General features: G+C 42.5%; 2 protein-coding genes across 2 annotated transcripts in view; one reads left to right on the top strand and one right to left on the bottom strand.

Moving 5' to 3' along the window:
* nr3c1 (nuclear receptor subfamily 3, group C, member 1 (glucocorticoid receptor)) overlaps positions 1–14741 on the bottom strand; it is a 30700-nt gene extending 15959 nt beyond the window's left edge. The window contains exons 1-2 of the mRNA XM_084085701.1: positions 14395–14741; positions 10900–12131 (exon numbers count right to left, since the gene is read on the bottom strand). Of these exons, the coding sequence (XP_083941827.1) occupies positions 10900–12122 (1223 nt within the window). The 5' untranslated portion in view covers positions 12123–12131; positions 14395–14741. The remainder of the gene's footprint in view (positions 1–10899; positions 12132–14394) is intronic.
* A 9065-nt stretch (positions 14742–23806) lies between these two features.
* Positions 23807–24291, top strand: part of kctd16a (potassium channel tetramerization domain containing 16a) — a gene marked incomplete at its 3' end in the record, with an annotated part of 17251 nt that continues 16766 nt past the window's right edge. The window contains 1 exon segment of the mRNA XM_084041188.1: positions 23807–24291. This exon segment is cut by the window's right edge and continues 368 nt beyond it. Within this exon segment, the coding sequence (XP_083897314.1) occupies positions 23810–24291 (482 nt within the window). The 5' untranslated portion in view covers positions 23807–23809.

Below are 24291 nucleotides of genomic sequence, written 5' to 3'. Positions count from 1 at the left end.
CACAACAAAAACAAACAGCTACATTTGATAGCAGATGATTTTTAAGTGACTGTCGGCCGTTATACGTAGTGGCCCGCACGAAGTTCACATACTTGTACTCAGTGGTGTAAAGTAACTAAGTACATTTACTCAAGTACTGCCCTTAAGTACAACTTTGAGGTACTTTTACTTTACTGGAGTATTTCCAATTGTCAATACTTTTACTCCACTACAATGATTTGAAAACTTTAGTTACTAGTTACTTTGCAGACATAAATTATTACACTATAAAACATACATTAACCACTTTAGCCCTATTTTATACCTAGGCTATTTGAAAATAGCCGATCTACAAGCTCACAACGCGTCACATTACGACGTGTTGTGAGCTTGTAGATCTGCTATTTTCAAAAAAGAAATTGTACTTTTACTTTTGGCACTTAAGGTACATTTTGATACCAATACATTTGTACTTTTACTCAAGTCAATTTTGAATTCCGGACTTTTACTTGTAACAGAGTACTTCTACATTGCAGTATTGATACTTTTACTTAAGTAAAACATTTGAGTACTTTTTCCATCAGGTTATTAGATATGAGAGAGAGAGCAGGCCAAACCCCTGACAGTCAGTGGGTGTTATTGACCACATTGACCTGCATTAGACTTCAAAGAACTGACTCCAGTAGCACTCAGCAGCATGATAAACACCCATCAAGTAGTCTGCCCTACGGACGTGACAGGGCTGCTCTCAGTACCGCTGGATGGAAACGATACTGCAATGTGGTCAATAAGGACGTCTGGTCAAGTTGCCCTTTTACCTCTTCAGAGATGTGGTCAACAGAATTGTTCTGTGCCGGTTCGTGGACTTTCATTTCCTGCATCTTCAAAGTGCTTTAGCATCTGCCTTTATTGGTACGCCTGAGTAGGGCCTGAGGGCGGGGGTGGGTTTCGATCTTCCCCGTTTCAACAACTAGGCAACGATCAAACCATCGCCCGCCTGCTCTGCCAAGACGGGATGGTCCAGGGTTGTTTTTGTTCAGTTCATCTAACAAGAATGCAATGCAAGTCAAGAGACAGAGAAGACGCTCACACCCACCCTGTGGTCATTGATCTGGTCTGGCCTCTCGCTACACAACATAAAAGAATACCGTTGTGCTAAAACAGGTCGTATGTTCTAATAGCACACTACCTGTGCTTCCGAAGGAGTGATCTATGCCATACGGTGCCCCTGCCCGAAAATCTATAAATGTAAAGCAACCCATATCTTATGCACACACATAATTGAACACAGAAGTACCATTCATTCCCAGACAGAGGATTCCACTTATCTCCTTGCCGTCTACTTCACAGAACGTGGACGTAAATGTAATGACATTACATTCTGGGCCTGGGAATTAATAAAAGCTCCAAAGTGAGGTGGGGATTATAAACGCCTACTCTTAAAAACAGAGACACGTTCCGTCCACAAATTAGGTACCGTCACCCCTGATGGACAGGGAACAACAAACTTATCTTGCTTTATTTAAACTAGATTATCTATTATTTTGGTCCTCTACATGTGATTTGTCTTTTGCATATGATCCATTTCTTACAATACTTCTTAATGCATGGGTCAGCTTGTTTGTAAATAGTTGTCTACTGTTTCTTTGTACTTTGTATAGTTTCTTGTGTATGTATGTATGAGTTCAGACTCAGAGCATTATGATGTGTTTATTTTTTCCCCATTGTCTCAGTCCTCATGTGATCTTGTCATTTCCTTTCTCCACTTATATGTTGACATGTCAGCATTGTGACACTGCCGGAGGAAGCTTGAAATGTGTCGCATTTAAGTAGCTGCATTCCAAGCCATTTTTTTGTGTACCCTGCTTTTGGACAAGCTTTATTTGTCTAGCAAATCAAATATCACATTTACATTCAAGTGGCTTACTAACCTCTTCTCTCTATTTGGATTCTCTCAATTTGTGTATAAAATGCAACCGAATGACTACATCCTAGACCTGCTAGAGCTGCATGGGCACAGCGCAAAACAATCCAGGTTTCATGGATCAGCAACATGGCTTTCTTCCTGCATTCTTATCAGCCCTTAAATGTCACAAAGAAGGGGACCGGTAGCCTAGCATACAGCTACAGGTTAAAGTTCATGTTGGATGCTGACAAATGGTATATTCACATACTGAATACGGCTACAGCTATTCTCTTCACTGACAACTTGCAGGGCGCTTTAGCCATGTTAATGACCGTTGCATCAGTTCTCTGGTCTCTGAATGAGGGGGGCATGCATCACTTTAATGCGCTGGTGTGAATTGAGGAGGGCTACAGATTGAGCCGTTACTAGCTGGACAATAAACAGAGATGCTGCCACTGTCCTCTTTACAAGTGTGTGCGATGGCCTGCAGTTTGTACAATCAGCAAACGAGTAACTACAGCCGAGGGAGGGTTATAAATACAGTATACTCTATATGAATAAATAAATATATATATATATGTGTAAATATATATAAATAAAATGTGTGTATGTATATATATATATATATATATACATACACACACACACACACACACACTCATATATACACACACATGTTTATATACATACATACACACACACACACACACAGGGCTGTGCGCCTGCTATGATGCTACCAACATGCCATCTGTTTAATCACATGACTGGACGGTAGAAGGCATTTTCGCAGGATCTCCCTAACACACTGGTAAGATGGACACACATACACACATACACACACACACACCCCTCAAGCCTCTAGAGTGAGGCGTTGGGGAGGGATAGGCTGATGTCACTGCAGGGTGATGTCACAGAGGGGAGTGGCTGCAGCCAGGCTGTTCTTCATTGGTCGGCTGAGATCAGGGCTAAAGGTATGAGCAGGACAGCTTTATGGAAAGACTTTAGAGGCTAAATCCAATTACTATGGTATAGCGCTTGTTATTCAACTTTACTCCAAACAACAAATTAGACCCACAGTGACTGCTTTGCCCCAACACATGTGTGTGCAAACAAGAATAGCCTTGTTTGTTGTACACAGTTCACAAGTAAAGAACTTATCCTCCCATGTAAATCTAGAGACCCATTTGGTATGTAGAATTGTCCCAGCTTTACCCGGCCCGTCCTTGCTGTGATAAAGGTCAAAAATCTGTTTTCTCTCTTGGGGATTTCACAGAGACACGCCAATCACGGGTGCATGACAAGGCGGGGAGACAGAATTTCCTCTTTTTTAAACCATATGGCGACTTTGAGTGCCAGGGAGCCGTCTGCCGGAAGTTCTCACATTCTCTCAAGAGTTTAATATTGGTCAGAGCACAGAGCTAGGGGCTGTGCACGGGGGCTCAAGCTACGGGCAGTGCACCGTGACTCGCACTACATGCTGTGCATGTGAACGCATGCTGCGGGCTGTGCATGGGGACTCATGCTGCAGGGCTGTGCATGGGAACCCATGCGGTGCGCGGGGAACCGCGCTGCGGGCTGTGGATGGGGTTCCACAGCCAACTTTCACTCGCCTCAAGCGAGAGAGAGAGAGGAGTGCAGTGAACGGTAACCAGTCAGGTTAACCCGGGGTGATCACATCAGCGCGGGTTTAAATAAGGTACTTATCTTGTGTCTCACCGCTCTGCTTGACAAGTCCTAATCCATGGTTAGCTGTTAGGCTGGCAGATCAGAGCACTCTCCCATCTAACATCTTCATCTTTTCAGGTGACAAGTGCGTGCGTGCATGCATGTGCACGTGCCCGTGCATGCACATTCGTCCCACTTACAGCCTGCATCATCCTCATTAACCTACTTTTGCCCCGTCAACCCCACTGACACAAACAGGAACGTGATCCTCAATGCTTTGCTTAGGGACCGTCTCTGTCACGTGTGTGGGGCCTGTGTTAAGCTCACACCCCTAAACAACCAACAGCCCGGAGAGAGGGTCAGCAAGGCAGTGCTGGCCTGGGTGGAGTTTGTATGTGCTGGGTGGTCCTGGATGGTTGTGGGTGGTGCTGGGTGGTCTAGGGTGGTGTTGGTGTAAATGTGGATAAAGGCAGATGGGCCAAACAATTATCTCACCATTTCTCATCTATCTGGCTAACATAAGCCAACATAAGCCAACCTCATTACACACCACGATTTATCTTAAACTAACTCTCACGCTCTCTCTCTCTTAAATTCTCTCTTCTCTCTCCCTCCCTCAGAGGGAACCGCTCCTTCCCTGAGGGTAAGAGCCACCAAAATAGACAGAGGAACTGGTCCCTTCACTCTGAATCATTCTCACACGACAAACAAATGCACAAGGCTTTGCTTGGTCTGGCCGAAGCTCGCAAAGCTTACAGGAGATTCTGCCCCCACCTTGCCTGCCTCCCTACAGCAACATGGACTAATTCTCATCTCATGACGTAGCTAATTAATTATTTTGCCGAGTGGGTCTGTGGGATATTCGCGTGTGCAAGCCGTCACAAGAGAATTAACTGCATTGCACCGTGTATATTTTGTCAGCCCTTCTTGGGAGCAGCCTGCTAGTGGCACAGGGAGGAGAGTTTTCATGGCCACAGGCTTTGATTATATTTGTGACACACTAGCGAGGAAGCCCTCACACGTGGTATCTTTAAACAGATCCGTCTCTATTCTTTCACTCCTCTGCCCTGCCACTTCCACGAAGGCCTTCGAACCGCTCACTGCAAAGCCAGCTTACCGACTGATTTCTACTTCAAAAATAGATCTACAAGCTCACAACACGTTGCAGTGGGACACTTTGCGAGCTTACAGATATGCCATTTATTTCCAATGTGCAACACAACACGTAACCAAGTATAAATCAGGCATTATACACCACTGAGTTCTGTAGCCAGGAGCAGTCGGCTGCCATTTGGCTTCAAACTTCAACAAGGGAATACTGAACCTAACCCTTGACTCCGCACAAGAAAAGAAAGTTTCCAAATAAGTTTCCATATTAAGCACAGCAGGGACTGTGTGGCTTACTGGGCTGTGAAAGTGAATTGGAGGCGACTAGGGTAGCTACTACTGTTGCTGTAGGACTGTAAGCAGGAATGCATACCACTGAATGTGGGAGGAACTCCTTCAGAGAAAGTTTCAATCTGCTGACTCGGCAGCAACCGACTGTACTGTACAGCAGCGAAGCGAGCTCAGCAGGATATGTTTATCAAACTGAAAACACAGGCTTAGCTAGATCCTCTTAACCTCAAAATCTGAGCGTTTCTAGAAGAACCCCGTACAAAAACAAAGCAACAATAACAAAAGATGATGTGGTTAAAGGAGGAGGAAGAAATGTGTGCAGTAATGAGAGAAACGCAACTGGAATGGCAGGCATTTGATCCGGAGTGTTTACCCTGCGCCAGCTGTGGGACGCGAGAGGGAAAAGTAGGTCAGGAGAGTGGAGGAGCGCTACACAGCAAAGCTCTGTGGTCTGCCTGCCTGCTAGCCACAGCGCTAATCACACACCCACACGCACTCACACATGCGCACACCACCTACACACTCATGCATGAGGTGTGTAGGTGCTGGACAATTTCTCACTCACGTATACGCATTCATGCACGCACACGCGCGAAACATGGCTGCATAAAGGTGATTTATGTTAGCTCATAGCTGCTGCTGACTGTCAAGGTTTCTGCCCTTGTCTACAGGAGGCTGGAGCACCAAAGAGGACAATAGCAGTAAAAGGGAGAACACGAGAGAGGGAGAGAGAGAAAGAGAAAGAGAGGGGCCGAGGGCGTGTCACAGACCTTACAGACTGAATAGAGACCCTGTTCCAAATGCTTGCTCTCAAAATACTACGTGAAGACTGAAGGCCTGAGACTATTCCTGTGGCTTAATAAGATGTGAAAACAGTTGATGACTAAAACATACACACTGACCCAACTGTTCGGCAGACTCACGTTCAGCTGTGGCCCTGCCTACCCGGGTTAATGCTTGTCCCTGTGCTGAACCAGGCATGACAGCGGGTCAGAGACACTTCGATGAATACTAATTATTTAGCATCTCTGTGCCTGAACAGATCGACCTCTGCGCCGTATGAGGAACTACAGCTTGGGTTTAATTGTAGTTTGATTAGGCTTTAGGTTTTAAAGTTGGGAATAATTTGCTAATAAAATGTGATGATATCAGCATCTGGTTACAAATCCTAGGCAACACAAGGGCCATTCAAGCAGAGCTCAGATTAACCGGGAACGCATCGGTGTCATTTTAAGATTTCCTTGGCTATTTTTTTTAACAAATCGTGAAAATGTGTGCAAATCTTTGAATATATATTCTACAAAGGTCTTCTAAATCCTAACCGTTTAAAAAAAAATCTTTTTGTTGCAATATCAGTGGTTCTCAAACGTTTTCATGTTAAGGACCCCCAAAATGAAATGTATTTGGCCGCGGACCCCCATCTCAAAATATTTTGTTTCAGGGACCGCCCAGAAGCAAAGATTTGAGTTAAAAAATGTTGCTTTCAAAAAATATATATTCAAAGATTTGCACAAATTGTCATGATTTTTCAAAAATAGCAGATCTACAAGTTCATAGCGCGGCACTCAGTGACGCACTATGAACTTGCACTGGTATTTTTGAATAGCCAAAGAAATCTAAAATGACAGAGATGCGTTCCCGGATATAATGGGTTAAACAGGATTGCTGAAATCTCAAGATGTTTCCTCATCAGACATTGGCGACTAAAACTGACATTAATCACCATGCTAACTTGTGTACATAACTTGTACAAATATTGCAATGTTATTTATGTTAGCATGTGTCTAAGATGGGTCAAAGCCACGAGGCAGTGGTTGGAAATGATCCATATTTAAAATTGCACAGCTACCAATGTTATTTATAAACAAAAACATCTCTTTTGACAGTGGTTTTAATATTTATAGTCTTCTTTGCTTTATGAACCAACCAAGTCTGTGGGATGTGGCTACACACAGCTTATGAATTACAACAAGAAGCAAAAGGGAAAGTGTCCATTTCATTTCCCCAATCACTAACCCAGCTGTTTACTGATCCATCATACAGGCCAATGTGGCTTTTTTATAATTCAGTGCTTTTAGGCTCCCGTCATATGAATATATATGGCCCACTGAGTTATACACATACAAACAAATGGGTAGAAAAATAAAACGTAGCAATGTTGAATTGAAAAATGTTTTTTACTCTATAGGTCTTGATAGATGAACAGACTAGATTATTTTTACATTGTTATTGCTGTATTATGGGGCTTCAATTGGTTTGTTGGTACTGTTTGTTATACATATGGGTTTGTTGAGGCTGTAACAGTGATTAAAGGCAATAGAAAGAAATAAAGTTAAAGTAAAAGAGACCTAGATATTTGGATTCATGACCATCTTTAAAAATGCATGGGAATATAACCCTAATATGTCTATGCCTTTAATGTCAATAATTATTGCATCCAACGAAACCAATGAAACTTGCCAAGCTGAGGCAGACATAAGAGTTACTGGTGTAACAAACTAATGGCAAGTTATGACCCATGATCCACATGGATCTAAAAGCACAGGAAAAATTAGGGCGGGAATGAAGAAGAAATTACATTTCATTCAAGCCTCAGTGAAAACCAACGCCTTGCATTCATCTGAAAGCCGAAATGACACCTTGAAAAAACATGCATTGGTAATAAAGAACTTCATGCTGTAACATACAGAACATGCCTTTGTGTTCCGTGTTGTACGTGCTGGTGATTATATCAACAAGTTAACTCTTTTTATGAAACCCTATGCTATGTTCTTTACTTCCACACATGATTTGGCAGCAGTCCACTAACCTATATGAGACATTGTGAATGACTGTGTAGATCATATGGAGCAGAACGTCCCTTATTTCAGCAAGCAGCCATCTCTAATGTGACAAACAAGAGCGAGGCTGTTCTGAAGTCAACAGCAGCATATGTGCTAATTCTGCATAATGCCGTTTCCATACAACATGCGAGCTCAATTCTGTGGCATGTCACTGACAGGCCTCATAGAGGAAATACCACAGGAAGAAAAAAAAAACCTAACGTTACATAAGACAGACTGCTGGGTTATCTACAGATTCTACACGATACCCATCCTGCGACATATTTCATTGCAGCTAAGCTTACAGGCAAACCCTAACCCATTCAAGTCAACTCAACATCAGGTAGGTCACGATGCCATGAAAAGAAATGTGAACAAAACGACAAGGGTGTGGGCTTCCAATCCAAACAACAAGAGAAAACAAAGCAGACCATTATAAGACATTGTGAGAACTGGTCCTTGAGTGAGATCGTAAAAATGGTGAAGCATAAACGCATCCGAGCAGAGAGGCGGTATGGAAGAGAAATAATCCTTGGCTGAGGAGGGAGAGAGGCACATGTGATTAAACTGTTATTCCACCTTTTCTATGACTTATAATGACAGTGGGGTACAGATCCCCCATGGGGGGGAGGGGCAGGGGAGGAGTGCACGGAGACTTTGCCCCGACGCCAGAGGGGCTCACACAGGTCCACACAGAGCTTCAACTTCAGCGGCGTCGCAGCATGCTAATTGAGAGGAGCCGGGAACCTTTCTCGCCAGGGAGATGCCATGTGCGATCTCTCCCAGGCCTGTCATTGTCACACAAATGGAGGTGGACAGACAGACAGACACCTACCTCAGAAAACTATGTCCTAACTAACTACCACGCAGCACATGGAAACATCCACAGTCATATGACCTCACACATGCACACACCTCGCAAGGACAGTGCTTAATAAAGTATGACCTGTATTATGCTTTGTCGTACGACAAATTGCAATTTACATGCTCACGACGAATGGCAAAGCTGTTCGTTACTTACAACTTAGATCTGCTGATCTGAAGGGGTTTGACTATTTTGGAGATTTTAGAATAATTTTGCCTATAACGACGTGCCCAAAATAGGGACACACGGGTGAAAGTGCCAATAGTTGAAATCAAGATGTGGCATATCTTGTGTCACGGCCGCATCTGTTCCCGATCACCGCCATTAGGGCGGCTTACAGGAATCCATGACGTCTCATGACAGAAGGCGTTGTCTATTCAATAATGTTATTCTGTCTCCGCTGCCAATGTCAACTCAGGTAAAAAAAAAATCATTTGGACAGAATTATTTTTCAAAACAAAACCATAAGCTGAGGTGTACTCCTGGCTGGAATGAGACTCTTCTGCATGTCATGTTTTTTTTTTTCCGGAGACATCACCTCCCTTCAGAAGCTGCGAATCAGACAGGCGTGAACGCGCGTCGACGGCGATTAACACCGAGACGAACCTGAGAGCTGCTTCATTCTTAAGACGTGTCAGTGTCAGCTACTGGGCCTCGGGCCCCACGGCCAACTTTACAGGCAAGCCCATAAAAATCTACACAGGCAGCAAACAAATAAGTGGACAAAAGATACATTGTGGGGTCTCACGCAACACCAGTAACACCATGGAACAATTTCTGCACAAGCTTCAGCACTCACTGTAAATGGCTAAAAGCCTAAATTAAGTCAGAAGGCAGCTCTCTACGTGAGCAACGTGGACAACTGGCCCACTTTTTCCTCCTTTCTGTTATTCCATATTGAAAGAACTTCCTCTAACAGAACAATTGGCTGCAGCAGCATTCCATAGATGCTACAATCCCATTCATACCATTTGTTGAATGAACCCACTGACCTGCTCTTTGGGGGGGAAGGGGGTGGGCTGAAGTTGGATCACCCAGATACTGCACACCCCATGGGTTTATTTTTGGCACGGCGCAGCTGGAGGATTTAATGAATATACCTAAAACGACCTAACCAAGAGAGTGGATCGTACTGTAACTGTACATCTGTCATCTGTTTGAGTTTAGCTGGAGCTACTCGGCAGCACAGCGGGACAACAAACTTAAGTAGATTAAAAAAAAGTAAATGCAGGGTGGTTCTTAAAATGAACAATGACAAACTTAACGGTGGTAGGAGGAGGTCAGCCTGCTAAACAAGCAGTGAAACTGACGGCTGACGCAGGCTTGTTTTGCAGTTGAATGTGGGAGACTTGAGGGAAGTGGAATTCCCCTGGTGTTTAGCAGTGGTGCCTGTTTTCACCACAACACAAATCTGAGTCCATTATTGCAACGACATCATCATGCATGCACTACACATTAAACGGTGTGAGATTTGTTGGATTTTATGCAAACATTTCTCAAGCCTGCCATGAGACAGCACTTGTGGGCAAAATTCACATAACCCACTTTCACTCTACTATTGCTAAGGCAAAAGCACTGTTGGTAAGATAAGGAATGACAGTAGTGACGCCTGGAATTTAAACATTTCTCTCTAGTATCTACACACTCTACACACAAAGAAAGTGAACTGATGCATGCTGATGCAAGCCTCAAAGATGCAAGAAACAAAAAATTAAGTTGCATTAAAATACTAATCTCAGAAATAAAGCTTGACATAACATAGGCAATAGCTATATTAAATAGGGCTGCAACAGTTACTCAAACGATGTGATTTAATTGATTATAAAAGATAATCAATTTTAATCAAATAGTCTATTTTCAAACATACTGTGGCAGATCTACAAGCTCACAACGTATCGTGGTAAATTGTGAGCTTTTAGAGTAGCTATTTTCACACAACACTGTTGTATAAATTAGGGCTTAAGTGGTTCATCAGAATAATCGATTTAGTTGATTATAAAAATGTATGGGTTTTTCTTGATAGATAATTGATATAAAAAAATTCAAAAAGGATATACAAATCGATAGAATTGCTACGTAAACAAATCAATAAGTTGCAACCCTAATATTAAATACAGTAACATTCAAAATGCGCCCTATGAACTCCTACTCATTCCAACAGTAATGTGTAATTCTGTCTGTGTGTACAGGAGTTCATTCCACTCATGGATCTAAACATAACTCTGACACAGGCCTCTAAACAGACCACAGCACACATTCCTTACCTGGAGTAGCTGGCAGTGCAGAAAGTCTCGCTGGCCCTCTGCATTCCCGTCGCGTCTCCGACCCCCTGGGCCCGGTTCCAAGAATCGCCGATGGTCGTCAGCTGCTGGTACACGCTGAACACGCTGGGCTTCTGTTCTTTCTGCTGCGGAGACCCGCCGCTGCCGCTACCACCAGAGGTCACGGTGCTGCCGGAGGAGTTGACCCCGAAGCGGTAGCTCTGGCCGCCCGAAGTGCTGACCCCACAGATGGAGATGGTTGCGGCGCCGGGGCTCGGGGGGACGACGTCAGACGAGGACGGCGTGCCGCTCACCTGGCAGTAGCTCCGCCCCGCGGACGACTTCTCCTGCTTGATGACGCCGGGGGTGCAGAGCTGAATGAAGCCGGCGTCTTTCTCTTTTTTTACCACCACGGTCAGGGAGGCGCTGGTGGTTGTGGCGAGGGGTGCTACGGGGGTGGTAGGGGTGGGGGTGTTGGACGCGCTAGAGCTGGATTCTTCCTGCATGCCGAGGCTGCCGCCGCCATTGAGAGTGGCGGAGCCGGCGTTGTTGCCGGTCCCACCCAGAGAGGACTTGCCGTCCTTCTCCGGGGTAACGTCCCCAAGCAGAGAATCGTCTGCCAGCGTGGACAGGAAGGCGTCGTCCCCGACATAGAAGTCTGAGGGAGAGCCGGTGAGCTCGAAGTCCTGGAGCAGGTCCAGGGTGTTGTCGTTGAACAGCTTCTGGTTCATGTCCATGTCTCTCCCGATGTGCCCGAAGGCAACGTGGTCCAGGTCCATGGGGTCCTGGTCTCCCTTGTCGATGGAGAAGTCTTCCGTCTTCATGGGGAAAAGGTTGGGGTCCGAGCCCCCGATGAGAGAGTCCATGGAGGGGGAGTGGGTCAGGTCTGCGATGCTGCTCTCCAGGCGGGAGAAGCAGTGGGTCTGAGTCTGGAGCCTCTGGTCCTTGTTGGTGTTCCCTTTGGGCTCTGGGTCCTCCAGGAAGAGGCCTACGGAGGCCGAGGTGAGCTCCTCTGGGAGGGAGATGTCGCTGAGGCTGCTGGGGACGTCGCCGGGCTGCATCAACGGGCTGGACGGTAGGATGACAGAGGCGGTGGAGGTGATGGACATGGCACTGTGGGGGGCGATCTTCAACGGGGCTCCCTCGTCTGGACTTTCAGTGTAGACCAGCTTACTTAAATGGTCATCTCTGGTGTATCTGATCTTCTTCACTCCACCTTGATCCATCTTTCGATCCTTCGGAGAGACAGACACACAGACATATTAGAGGCACAGGGCAGAGAATGGTTTGATTGTAGGCCTGGGTCAATTATTACATAATCGTCTAATCGCAAATATTTGGGATAATCGCAATTATTTTTGCATAATCGTAAAAAAAAAAAGAAGCAGAAATAGCAGATCTACAAGCTTGTAGATCAGATATTGCTGCTATTTTTACATGTATAAAAGTATTAAATGTCAATCATTTCTTTGTATATTTAATTATTTGTCATATCTGCCCTGTGCAATTTTGTATTACTAAGCCTAAAAGGCAAACAGAAATATTTTTTGTATTCATATGTTCCAATGTTCATTGCCAAACACACAATTAAATCGTAAATCACAATTATTTGAGTGACAATTAATCGTCAACTTAAATTTGTAATCGTGACAGCCCTATTTGATTGATTGATTGATTGAATACTTTATTACACAGAAACGTTAACAGCACCAGGTACAGTCAGACATTTGGGCTAAAAGGATAACACCAAAAAGTCCTGGGGACTTGTTTACATTGTGGTCCTAGATGTAACAGCAGAACTAATTCACTCCCACTGTCTTCTAGACAATCTATAAAATCAGGAGGGCACTAGTAAGAGGGAGGGAAAGTTGAATGAAAATGATACCAGCCCTTGTCACTCAAAGCAGTTAAATTATATATGACAAGATATGAATTATCCCAAACCAGTACGTTTAAAATATGAATAAAGTATTGGGGGGGATTTTTTTTTGCAATTTCTGGATTTCAAGTTACATTTGATCCTCTGCAACAACTTTTTTTTCCTAACACTAATATTACGTTGAATTGTGTCTTGTACGAGGAAGCCCCGCAGCAGTGGTGGGAAAGTAACTAAGTACATGTACTCTCAAGTACTTGTTACTTTCTTCAGTATATACAATTGTTTATACTTTTACTTCAACTCCACTACAAATATTATACTTTTACTTTAATAACTTGTGGAACGGGACATTGTGCATAATGAGTACATTTACTTGTTGTACTTTAAGTATATTTTGATACCAATACTTTCGTACTTTTAGTCAAGTACATTTAGAATACCAGACTTTCACTTGTATCAGAGTATATCTACATTGCAGTATTAATACTTAGTACTTAAATAAAAACATGTGAGTACTTCTTCTTCCCCCGCTGCCCACTAGTTACTTGATTACTTTTAGTGTTGACGTTACAACACGGGGAGAAGTTGCCACGGTGTGGTCCCCTCCTCTCTGCAGGGCAAGGCGAAGCGCGCCCTCGACACTTAAAACGTCTTCAGCTCACATAAACACGTCATATAGTTAACGCCACAATGTCACTCAATGGGACGAACGAGTAAAATAGAAAATTACAACAATTCTAAAAAACAAACAAAACTATATAATATATATACACTACGGTTGGTATTTAGCTCTACTACACCACAGTGCATGGAAGTTCAGTCCAAGAAGCTAGGCTAGGCTAACGTTAGCTCAGAGCTGGCCGTTAGCCTGACACCCCCCCCCCCCCCCCCCAGTGGTGTAAAGTAACAGAGTACATTTACTCAAGTACTGTACTTATAAGTACAATTTTGAGTTATTATTATTATTTTTTTACTTTACTGGAGTATTTGTAATTTTCAGTACTTTCTACTTCTACTCCACTACATCTCAGAGGCAAGTATTGGACTTTTACTCCACTACAATTATTTGGCAGCTTTAGTTATTAGTTACTTTATAGATTTGGATTATTATTGCAAAACATACATTATAATCACTTCAGCCCTATATACATTTTTGGCCATTTGAAAATAGCAGATCTAAAAGCTCACAATGCGTCACATTGTGAGCTTGTACATCTGCAATTTTCAAAAGATTTTCATACATTTTATACATTTGAAAATGGGGTGAAATGGGACAGTCTGCATAATGACTACTTTCTCCTTTTGGTACTCTGAAGTACATCTCGATACCAACAGTTTTGTACTTTTTACTCGAGTACATTTTTAATTCCGGACTTTTTACTTGCAACAGAGTATTTCTACATGGCAGTATTGATACTTTTACTTAAGCAAAAAATGTGAGTACTTTCCCCCCCTCTAAAATGTCGTTAGCCACCTAGCTAGCTAGCTTAGCCACCTAGCTAACGCAAAGCCCTCGTTAATCCGCTCTGTTTGCAAACATTAACCCCCTCCACCGCGGGCAACGACAATACCATCACTCGACAACAACAAAAACAAAACGGGCGGCAGACATTATTTACCCTTTAGACGTGTGTGAGCCGCTGTGTTTCCACAGGTCATCTGACAGCATTGTTTTGGTCCCTATGATCATCAACACCAAAAGCTTGGATGATGTTTACCTCCTCCAGCAGCTAACCTTTAGCCACCTAGCTACATGCTAACGCTAGCTTAATGTGGATAATATCAAATCACGTCAAAACGGCCGTCTTTCTTTCTTCTTCTCTCTAGAGCGTGCGGAGTTAGTATTAAAGTAGTTGTTTGGTTCGCTGGAGGAGCGCGTTGAAACGGAGGAGGAGGAGGTGGCAGCGGGCGGAGGAGTCGGTCAGCTACCTTAGAGCCATGGTAGAGAGAGAAAGTAGGCGCTAACCTCCAGGGTTGCCAGATCTGCTTATTATAAATTCCCCACAAGATTTTATTTGGAAAATAGCCGATCTACAAGCTCACAACGCGTCGCTTCGCGACGCGTTGTGAGCTTGTAGATCTGCAATTTTCAAGTAGCTGATGTATATGTTAAAGTGCTCATGTTGGCCCATAGTTGCTTCTTTTTGGGCTGGTTTTCCTAGACCTCGTTGCTTGTTTCTCTCACAGAATCTGGCAACACTGCTAACCTCCTGGAAAAACATACAAAATGGAGACGGGACCGAGACGCCTGTTTACAACGCGCGGCGCCGCCTGCCGGCCGCGATGGGGGTACTGCACTTTGTTGTCAACAAAACAGCACCGCCCGATGTGTCGGCTAATAATAATACTCGTTGACATCATTAAAGGGATATTTCACTTTCAGATAGAATAAACATTACAAATAAATGAAAAAAACGAATGGAAAAATCACGGCCCCCTCACGCATTAGTTTTTACAAACTGCTAATAAAGTACTATCAATTAGAATGTCTAATTAGAATGTTTTGAACCAGTGGTTTTCAACCTTTTTCGCATCAAGGACCCCCAAATTGACAAATATTAGCCCAGGGACCCCCATTTAAAAAGATATGCCAGGGACTCAACCATTTAGATTTCTTGGGGGTCCCAATCTACACTTTATCATCATCATTAGTGTTCATTTAACTCTGAGAGTGTACAAATGGAACCAAATGGACCCGTTAGGGTCCATTTGGTTCCATTTGTACACTCTCCGAGTTACAGACCTATAAGGGTCAATTTGGTTTCTAACTATTAATTTGGCTGGGGACCCCCTGGAACCCCCTCAAGGACCACTGGTGGTCCCCGGACCACTGGTTGAAAACCCCTGTTTTAAACAAATATATATTTATTTGTAATGTTTATTTTATTTTTTAAGTGATTATTATTCTGTCTGAATCATAGGTCTGAATATGATTTTTATGTTTTCCTTCCTGTTTTACATGATGTGGCTGAAGTGATGCACTGAAATATGTTGATCGTGGATTAAAAATACATAATCTGTCTGGGAAAGACTGGCCCTTTGGCTTTGGGCATTACAAATATTGTTTTTAAATTTGCAGCAATATCATATTCCCTCACGGGTTCAACTTTACTCCTTCTTGCAGTTGTATTCACTGTACAGTAGGCTATCTGCACGCACGCACGCATGTCAAAAGAGCAGGAGTAGAGAGTGCTAGGGGAATGTGATCATTTGTGTAAATATAGTGCGATAATAAATATGATAAAACGGCACATCAGTTGTTCTCCATGATGTCCATGACGATACACAGTTGATGTTTCTCTGAAGAACAATAGAGAGAGAGAGAGAGAGAGAGAGAGAGAGAGAGAGAGAGAGGGAGAGGGAGGAGGGGGGGATGTGTGTGAATGAATTCATCCATGACGTTATGGCCTTTGTCTCTCAGCTGGTCTGTCGATGATGACAGCCGTATGTACGGTACACGACTAATTATCTTAGATCATATATTTTGATGATTGACTGGAGGGTCTTATTTATTTATTTGTTATTAATTAAGAGAACTAGGCGAACTAGTTGAATGCGTGCACTGGCACTGCAGAATATTCAGGGATTTGGCAATAATACAAGATTGCAAAAGAAGTTCACACAAACACATTAATAAATAATGGAGTATATGGGCAGAGAGGGAAAAAACTAAGTCACTGGGCTTTTCTCTGTCTGCCTTCACATAAAGGAAGCCACATTGCTATTATTTTGATTATATTGCTTTTTTTTATCGGGGACATTTATGGGGGTCATAGGTTTAATAGGGCCCAGCCTATAATCTGGGAAGGCACAGGTAGAGGGGACCACGATTTTGATTGATTTAATACTTTATTAGCAGTAGAAGAAACACTACAGCAGTAGTACAGTTATAGGGGGTGAGGGGGCTTGTTTCCATTGTGGTCCATTGCACTAAATTAATCTCAATTCAGACAATGACAGACAATACATTACATATCAGCAACAGCACTAAAAGCAATATATGGGGGGGGGGGAGTTTCGTGGCTGTTGTACTTGGTAGGGCATTCCAGATTTTGGTGGCGGTATAATAGAATGCATTTTCCCCCATGTTTGTGTCAAATTTTGGGGGAGCTCCCTCTGGTGTTATGCCCATGGGTGTCTCTCTGGAGAAGTAGTTTGACAGGTACATGGTGGGCACTGACTTTTTCCTCTGCGTATTTTGAAGACCAGACCCATTATAAGTTCCTAAGTACTCTGTCTTTCACCCTGAGCCATTCCAGCCAAGCAAAGTGAGCTGGGGTTAGGTGAGTCCTGAGGTGGAGGTTGAGTAACAACAACCTACATTCTTACTACGTTCTTACTAGACAGAGGGACAATAAATAGAAAAACAGCTACAATGCTTCGGGTATGTTAATTTATCTGTAAACTGCAATACTTAAATAAATACCAACTAAAACGGGAATATCGACTGGTACATGCAGGTACGACTGGTAAGGCTACTTCTTGGCCTTACATCTACGACTCATCTAACCCCTGCTCACTTTGCAAGGGTCGGATGGCTCAGGGTTGAGGACAGAGTACAGCAACTTGCAATGAGCCTGGTCTACATTACAACATACACTACACCGATAAGACACCCATGTACCTGTCAAAGTACTTCAAAAACAATCATAACACCAGGGGTAGCGCCACTTCTCACGTTCAACCCAGATTTGGCGCTAAAAAGGGTTTGAATTAGATCTTCTGCTATGCCATAAAAATGTGGAATGCCCTACCCAAAGCCGTGAAGGAGTGTAAAACCCTTCTCTCCTTCAAAACCGCTCTAAAAGAGTACCTACAGGTGGCTGCAATTCGAAAAAGTCAAAGTCAAAGTCTAGACCCCCCTCCCCCCGAACTGTAAATATTGTTTCTGTGTTTCTGTTTCAAAACTGTTTTTATGATGTTTTGCATAGTAGTGTATAGCTGTCTGTCATTAAATGTATATATGAATTGAATACAAAGGACCCCAATGGAAACATTGGGTTTTAAATCCTCTTAGCTGACCCGGCATTGAATAATGCATCTGTTTTTTGTGCACTCCCTTAGGTGGTGATATAATTATGCAAGAGACTAGTGCATGAGTTAACGACTCCTAACGACTCCCAGGTACGACTGCATGAGAAAGAAGACTCCTGGAGACCTGTTGACCTCCTTCTTGCGAGTGCAGTGGAGAAAGGACCCAGCAGGCCTGGAATTTCATTATTTTAGGGGCAACCCTATACTTGGCCTTCGGTACTGTAATTTTTTTGAGGATCCAAAGGCCTAATGCTAGACTAGCAAGGCCATCAAATAAAACAATGATTGGAAACAATTAATTGAATTATACCTAAAAAAAAAAAAAAAAGCTTTAAAAAAAAAATATATATTGATATTTTTATACAAATTACCAATATTCATACAAACTCCTGAGTCAAAAGATCATAAACCCTCAGCCCTGGTCTTACTGGACTAGTTTGAGGATGGGGAGTCAGTTAACAAATTACACTGGTGTCTAAAAACTATTGACAGGAAAATGGCAGAGTGGAAAATGGTTAAATCAGCTGGGGCACTGGGGCAATGTGGTCGGGCATCAAGGCCACACTCTGGCCTCAGGGCATAATATTTTGAAGGAAATCAAACTGAGGGGTCATGGTGGCCTTCATGAAATTCCTGCAATATGAATCAACTGGACGGTGGACCCCCATTGGAAAGGGAAGTAACCTTATGCAGATGCATATATGCAGCTTATCAGATTTTGATCCAAACATCACGCAAATCAGTACACAGTATCTCTAATAGTCATCAAACAAAACGGGTCTTTCAAATGTTTCATATTCCATCCTGATTGGCTAAGATTGGCTTCCAAAGTTTGCAGGAGTGCTCCGTTTTGAAGAAAATGCCTGAAATCATGAACACAGCGTGTGATTTACGTGAAATTTTGCAAGCACATTCCCACTAGGACGAGGAAGAAATGCCACTTTTCAAATTCAAAAATTTCAAATCAGTGGTACTATAACAGGCTAACAGGTTTTACTTCACCGATCTGTGTAAAACTTTGTATGCGCACGCAAGGAAAAAACGTAAAACGACTTATGTAAAACTATTTATTTGACACCACTTGGCTGATGCTCCAATAATACATAAATGGCTTGTTTCTCTTTCTCCATACAGTACACTTAAATGCAACACTGCCCTCTAGGGGCCCAGGTGCACATTACTGTAAACTGTAATGGCTACAACCCAAATCAGCAGATTTATGAGGTCAACACAATTAGCCCAGCCTTGTTTTCAGTCCAAACAATGAGCAACTGTTGGCAAACACTGAGCCTAACTGCTGGGTTATGAAACCTGCAGGTCTCTTTGGTACACTTGGTGTAAAAGAAACAACATTTGAAGTTGTTAGGAACTACAATTGTCTTATAAACATAACTAAATTGTGAATAATCAATGTACTCTTTTGTCTAGACAGTAAGCTATTACCTTGGGTGCTGAGTCCCCCAAAACACATTAACACAAAATTAAAACAATAACAACGCTCCAATAAATTACGAACATCCCCAGACGTTCGGTGTTAAAAGGTTTTATCGGCTTGCTGTAGAAACTTTGAACAAACCCAAGCAAATGAAACAATTACTGTTTTAATCCAACTGGAGTATAGATGCAGGCATTTAACTTCACAGAGTCATGGGAATGTGCCTAATATAAATCAATGAAACTAATGAAAGCAGATTAATCTCATTCTTAGCGGCAAAATCCATGTTCCGTATTAGATATACTGAGCTTATAGAACATAAAAACGTTTTTAGATTGTGGTTCCAGAGATACAAATCTTATCAAACGGGGATCCATGGCCTAATGATTATAACATTGCCACTTAACCACTTGAACCCTAGCATCCCTATTCGGGGGCAAACATTTGGTGAAAACAGCTGATCTGATTGAATTGATTGAATACTTTATTAACAGTTTGGAAAGATAAGCACAGGGAAGTAGGCCACAGTTCAATACAAGGTCTGTTAAGAGGATTTGAAACCCAAGAAAGCACTATGGCGTGTTTCCATTGGGGTCCTTTGTACTCAATTCATCTACAAGCTGTCAAGTTGACAATGCTGTGAGCTTGTAGATCTGCTATTTTCAGCAAAGAGATTTGGTGTTGAGGGACCTAGTATAGAGCCCTTGGGGACCCCGGTCAATATGGTGTATTAAGTGGTTGAAAAGATTGATAATCAATGTTGTACTTGAAATGTGCTATAGAGTAGAAGAGCATTTAGGTCAGACTGTGTGCTGCAATATGTAGCATTTAGTTGAGCCTACTCACTGCTTTACTAAATGCATTATACTGCACCTCACAAATTGGACATAACAGCAACTTTGAATGGCCTCCCCACAAACATAAAAGTGATTTGAGGCCGTTTTCGTGGACAGTGCAGAAGTTTATAAATAAACAATACAATTCTTCTTGTACATCTTTTTGGTGTAGCTGGTATGAAGTTGCTATTTTAAAAAAAGAAAGTATTGACAGAAGTGGAGCTTGTGCCTCTAAAACCAACCCAGTGGTGCAGAAATAATCAGATGATCTACTTAAGTAAAAGTAGCAATACCACAATGTAGAAAATGCTCTGTCCTGACCTGCAATGAAACTTCTTATAACCACTTTCAAACCAGCATCTATATTTTGGGCATAGTGTGTGAACATTTTCAAAATATTCATTTTTCAAAAATAGCAGACAAGCTCACGGGCAAGGTCGTTGTGAGCTTGTAGATTGGCTATTTCTTCATAAATCAATCAAGAATTTAGTAGGCCTATATTATTTTTAGCCTGAATAGCCACAAATGATCTAGTGTATACATACGCCACAATGGTACAGTTATGTTTCTTACTTCACACTCAGCTGGGATGCATTCATATTGTCTTACATTATTCAAGCTGAAGTTGCATGAAACTCAACACCGTAGAGAGTATTATTGCGAAACAGCAAATAAAGTGGAGATGAGTGACAAAGAGAAAACATTTCCAATAGGAGGATGAGTGAGAGAAATACGAACACTTCAAATTCTAGAGATCTATTTGTTTGGTCATCACCTATATAAGCAAATATCACTCACTGCTGTAACTGGTCATTTTTCGAACCTGCACCCCTGCATGAGAGACCAAATGTCTATCTCTCAGGCATAGAGGCAGTCCCTGCTCAGCCAGAGGATATGAGCTTCAGGCAGGCCCACTTGTCAACTTGTCAGTACTGTACTTAAGTACAATTTTGAGGAATCTTTACTTTACTGGACTTCCAATTTTCTATAATTTTAATTCTACTCCACTACATCTCAAACTAAAATATTCTACTTTTACTCCACTATAATGATTTGACAACTTTAGTCAGTTACTTTGTAGATTTTGATAATTATTACAAAACCACTTCAGACCTATATATATACTTTGGCAATTTGAAAATAGCCGATCTACAAGCTCACAACGCGTCGCAAGGCGACACGTTGTGAGCTTGTAGATCAGCTATTTTCAAAGGATTTTTACACATTTTATACATTTGAAAACTTGTGAAATGGGACCTTCTGCATAATGAGTACTTCTACTTTTGGTACTTTAAGTATATTTTGATGCCAATACTTTTGTACTTTTACTCAAGTATAATTGTAAATCCCTTGAACTTGTATTTCTAACAGATTATTTCTACAATAGGGTATCGATACTTTTACTAGAGTAAAAAAAATCAGAGTACTTCTTCCATCACTGTCAACCAGTAAAGTATCCTACCCGACACAGGGGTCTACATTGCTCAATGGAAGAGTAGGGAGACCAGACCACCTCCAACATCTGCAGACATACTTATATTGTACTTTTGGTTAAAATAACATTTTACAATAAGTCCCGGATTGCAGCTTATAAAGAACATGGTTATGGGGATTAAAGTCCACAACAACTGACTGTGCACTGTCAGGTCAGGCCATCCATGAAACATGAGAAGATTTTACATAGTGTGTAGGCTGCAGGGTGCAAAATCTCAGATTGCAGCCAACGAGAGAAGCTCCATGGCATACACAGCTCTAAATCCCCACTGTTTGAATTCCACTCAAGTCCCCCATCATGGCTGCTATGGCAACCCCTACATCCACGGCACACTAGGCTATTCTGAATGATCAGGGTTTTAGTGTGACCACTGCTCAAAACCATGTGTCAAGGGTCCTTTCATGAGTTTCATCACCAACGCCTTCTCACTACAAGAATAAAAGGCCTCAGAGATTTGATTTCTGTTTTTTTTATTTCAGTAGGTTCAGCAAATGAACATGCAGAAAAGCAAAGGAGAAGTACAACGTTTTCAATAACACTGCAATAATAAAAAAAAAAGCTAAGGCAGGAGCCCAAAAGTGTCTGTAAATGTAAACGGTGCCCATTTCAAATCATATATAATAAAATAATTATATATATATGTGTGTGTGTGTGTGTGTGTGTGTGTGTGTGTGTGTGTGTGTGTGTGTGTGTGTGTGTGTGTGTGTGTGTGTGTGTGTGTGTGTGTGTGTGTGTGTGTGTGTGTGTGTGTGTGTGTGTGTTTTATTAACATTTATTTATTTCTATCCAACTGCCATCAGTTGAATAGAAAGTGATAATTAGGACAGCTTAAGTCTCTTGCACCTCACTGAGTCTCTGGATCTTTGTTGTTGCATTGTCCTCTGAATGCATTGATGGTTCAATGTAGGCCATATGTCCTAAAACAAACAAAAATAACTCAAGGTTAAAAAGACCTGCATCAGCTGAATAATCAATTTACACCACCCCGTTCAATGACATCAACATAATGTCCTAATATTCTAATATCTAGACCAGTGGTTCTCAACCATGTGGTCCGGGGACCACCAGTGGTCCTTGAGGGGGTTCCAGGTGGACCCTTATCTTTAACTCTTGAGAGCATAAACTGAAACCAAATGGATCCCTACAGATCCATTCGGTTTCATTTTACGCTCTTAAATTATTGTTAAACATCTACATTACTTAATTTACAAGAAGTTAACATAATTAGAGAAGAACGTAGAAGAATTGTTATTTTGACAAAATCTTATCCAACGATAACAAAATATTCTAAGTCTTGGGTCTGAGAGGCTAAATCTGGATGAAATGCCAAATAAATAATGGACCTTGATATGAAAAGGGTTGAAAACCACTGATCTCTACACAATTTCACTCCAAAGGACTTTTTTCTACGTCGACCGTTCGGCAGCCTAGATGTCATTTGCCTTTAAGATGATGTAAGACATTACTTCATGGGACTCTTGCCCAGCTTGGAGCAAACATCACATCATCTAGTGTGCTGTGTGAGCCGCGCTGTGCAGCTCCACCGTCCTGCACTTTGGAGAGATGGGTGGGTGCGCACAGGGGTCCCTATCCCACCGCCTTTCCCCAGTAACCTGACCTCGGAGTCTCAATTTCAGCACCACATGTTGTGGAAAGCGACGCGTATAATGAGGAGGACACAGATTTCCAATTACCGTGGACCAATTAGATGAGGACCCAGACACATGAAGGTGAACCTTTTACTTTAAAAAAAACAAAAAAAACAGGCAAAAAACTGTGAGAGAATATATATATATATATATATATATATTTTTTTTTTTTTACTTTTCCTCATCGTGGAAAATGTCTGTGTGAAGAGAGGATTACAGTTGTATGAAGTTACAGCCATGACTCGTGGTATAGCAGATGTGTGTTAGTGTAACATGATGCATTCTGTAGTTGTAATAATCGATTCCGTGCAAAAGGGAGGCACCGCAGATCGGATAGGCACGTTTACGCATGGGGTTAAACAGATATGGGCAGATTGGGCACACCTTGAGGGTTGATTCTCCTGGACATTTGTGAGGCAGGATTTGCAGCTTGAGACCCGGTGCTGATATGGGTGGGATGTGAGGGCATCGACAGACAGGCAGACAGCATGCATCTGCATCCCATATGATATGCTGCTGAACTTCTGGAACATTTGCGCTCTGTGATTCAAGACTCCGGATCTCTCCGAGCAAGAAGAACTGAACATGGCATTGAGTGAAAACCCTGCAAAAACCCAGCCTGCCAAAGAGGAAGGGTCAGTTCAGAACCCACCACCATCAGATGTCATTGAACTAAATGTAGGGGGACAGGTTTACTACACCCGGCACACCACCTTGACGAGCGTCCCCAATTCTTTACTCGGAAAGCTGTTTTCTAATAAGAAGGGCTCTTCGAATGACTTGTCGCGGGACCTTAGAGGACGATACTTCGTGGACAGAGATGGTTTTCTGTTCAGGTATGTGTTGGATTACCTCAGAGACAAGCAGATCGTCCTGCCCGACCACTTCCCCGAGAAAGGCAGGTTGAAACGAGAGGCGGAATACTTCCAGCTGCCCGAATTAGCCAAACTTTTGTCGTCCTCCTCCTCCGATGATTCCAGACTAGTTCCAGATGACTGCTACTACAGTGACTTTGACGAGCCGTCGCAGGGCAGCGACCAGAGGTTCTATTCCTCCTACTCCCTGGA

This window comes from Gymnoscopelus microlampas, assembly GCF_963454915.1.
Source record: "Gymnoscopelus microlampas genome assembly, chromosome: 18".
Classification (NCBI taxonomy): Eukaryota; Metazoa; Chordata; class Actinopteri; order Myctophiformes; family Myctophidae; genus Gymnoscopelus; species Gymnoscopelus microlampas.
Note: the sequence above shows the minus strand (reverse complement) of the source record. Positions and strands in the feature narration are given on the sequence as shown.